Raw genomic sequence first — 1,667 nt, forward strand, 5'->3', positions numbered from 1 at the left:
CCCCTAAAGCAGCCAAGGCTGCCCAGGCCCCAGAAGGCAGCCCTAGCACCCAAAAAGAGGTCGTCCAGAGTACTGGAGGCAGCCTTGCCCCTCCTCTCACCAAGGAGGAGGCTGGTCAAGGCCTGACAGCTCCTGCTGTCCCACCCCCCAAACAGGAAGGGGAGGTTCAGGAATCTGAGGAGAGCCCCATCTCATCTCCTACCCAAAAAGAGGTCGTCCAGGGCCCTGGTGCTTATACTGTCCCATATTCCACCCAGAAAGTAGTTGTCCAGGGCCCTACTGCTCCCATTGCCCCCTCCTCCTCAGGGGGCAAGGTATCCCTCAGCCCAGGAGGCCCCCCTGCCCCAAGGCTGATAGGAGCAGAGGACAGCCTGGAGTCCCAGCTTGCCCCTGACTCCGCCGAGGGCAAGACGTTCCCGGAGCCATCAAGGGAGGAGGAGGAGGTGGCCCTGACTGCTGACCTGGAGATTTTCCTGGACACCCTACGGAGTATGGAGCCCCCCGAGATCCTCCGCACTCACCGGCTGCCACGAGCCCCCCGCTCCTCCTCCCTGGCCATATACGCCACGCTGCCTGCCATCGAGGAGGACCAGCCTGGGCCATGGGTGCTGGGACCCAGCCCCCAGGGGGTGCCCGCACTGGAAGCATATGAAGAGGAAAAGGGAGAGGAGGAGGAGGAGGAGCCACAGAACCCCTACCTGAGCGACAGTGAAGAGCTCCAGGGCAGGCAGGAGAAAGCCAGGCCTATCCCCTCCTGGGACGCCCACCCTGCCCGACCCCCCCAGGTCTCTTGCTCTCTTCTGGAGATGATGAAGCAGCACACAGCAGGTGCCAAGGGCGCCCACCCAGAAGTCGGGCCAGAGTGGCGGGCAGGCAGCCGGCCCACTTCCCATCTTGGAGGCAGCCTTCTCTTTGGGGGCCTGGTGCCTGCCCGCAAGGAGGCCCCCACTTTGGAACCACTGGACACAAAACCATCCGCTCTACCGCCCCATGGGGCACCAGGGCTCAAGAAGGTGCCAGGACAGCTGCCCCTGCTCTACAGGGAAAGGCTGCCTCCAGAGAAGCCCGCATGTGCCCAGTCCCCGGAGGGGTGGGTAAGTGAGGCCTTGGGTGGGCAACAGAGGGGGCCTGGCCTCATCTGGGTCAGGGTTTGGATGGTGTGATGACCATGATACTGGGAGGCAGAATCTCCAGGGGCCAGGGGCGTGGGTCTGAGGTCTAGTTCAGTGTGACCACATTTCTCTGGGCCTCCGTCTCCCTAAGCAAACAGCAGATTTGCACTGTAGATTCCAAAGGGCTTGATATCTTGGAAGCTGGGGAAGGGAACAGCTTCCAGGAACAAAGTGATGAAGGTACCTGGGGGTTGGGAGCAAGTGTAGCATCCTTTGTGGGCCAGCTCTTTGGGGGTGGAGGTCCATAGGGAGGATGTGGGGTTCCTGGAATGGCAGGTTGAGGGAGACAGTAAGGAGGCAACCCCATAAGATCTATCACCGCTCTCCGTTCCAGAGCTCAGCATCGAAGACCCAGGGCAAACTGAACACCAGGCCTGGAAAGGTAGGGAGTGCGGGGCAAATGGGTGGGGCAGCAGGAGGTGGGGGATCTGTGGACAGGGCCTGAGGACCTCCTCTGTGCCTTCTCCAGATGACGCTCTTCTCGGAGCCTGGCTG

General features: G+C 61.8%; 1 protein-coding gene across 1 annotated transcript in view; it reads left to right on the top strand.

Moving 5' to 3' along the window:
• CRYBG2 (crystallin beta-gamma domain containing 2) overlaps positions 1–1,667 on the top strand; it is a 29,566-nt gene that overhangs the window by 13,042 nt on the left and 14,857 nt on the right. The window contains exons 5-6 of the mRNA XM_007459303.1: positions 9–1,094; positions 1,507–1,554. Of these exons, the coding sequence (XP_007459365.1) occupies positions 9–1,094; positions 1,507–1,554 (1,134 nt within the window). The remainder of the gene's footprint in view (positions 1–8; positions 1,095–1,506; positions 1,555–1,667) is intronic.

Source organism: Lipotes vexillifer, unplaced genomic scaffold (genome assembly GCF_000442215.2).
Source record: "Lipotes vexillifer unplaced genomic scaffold, Lipotes_vexillifer_v1.1 scaffold496, whole genome shotgun sequence".
Taxonomy (NCBI): Eukaryota; Metazoa; Chordata; class Mammalia; order Artiodactyla; family Lipotidae; genus Lipotes; species Lipotes vexillifer.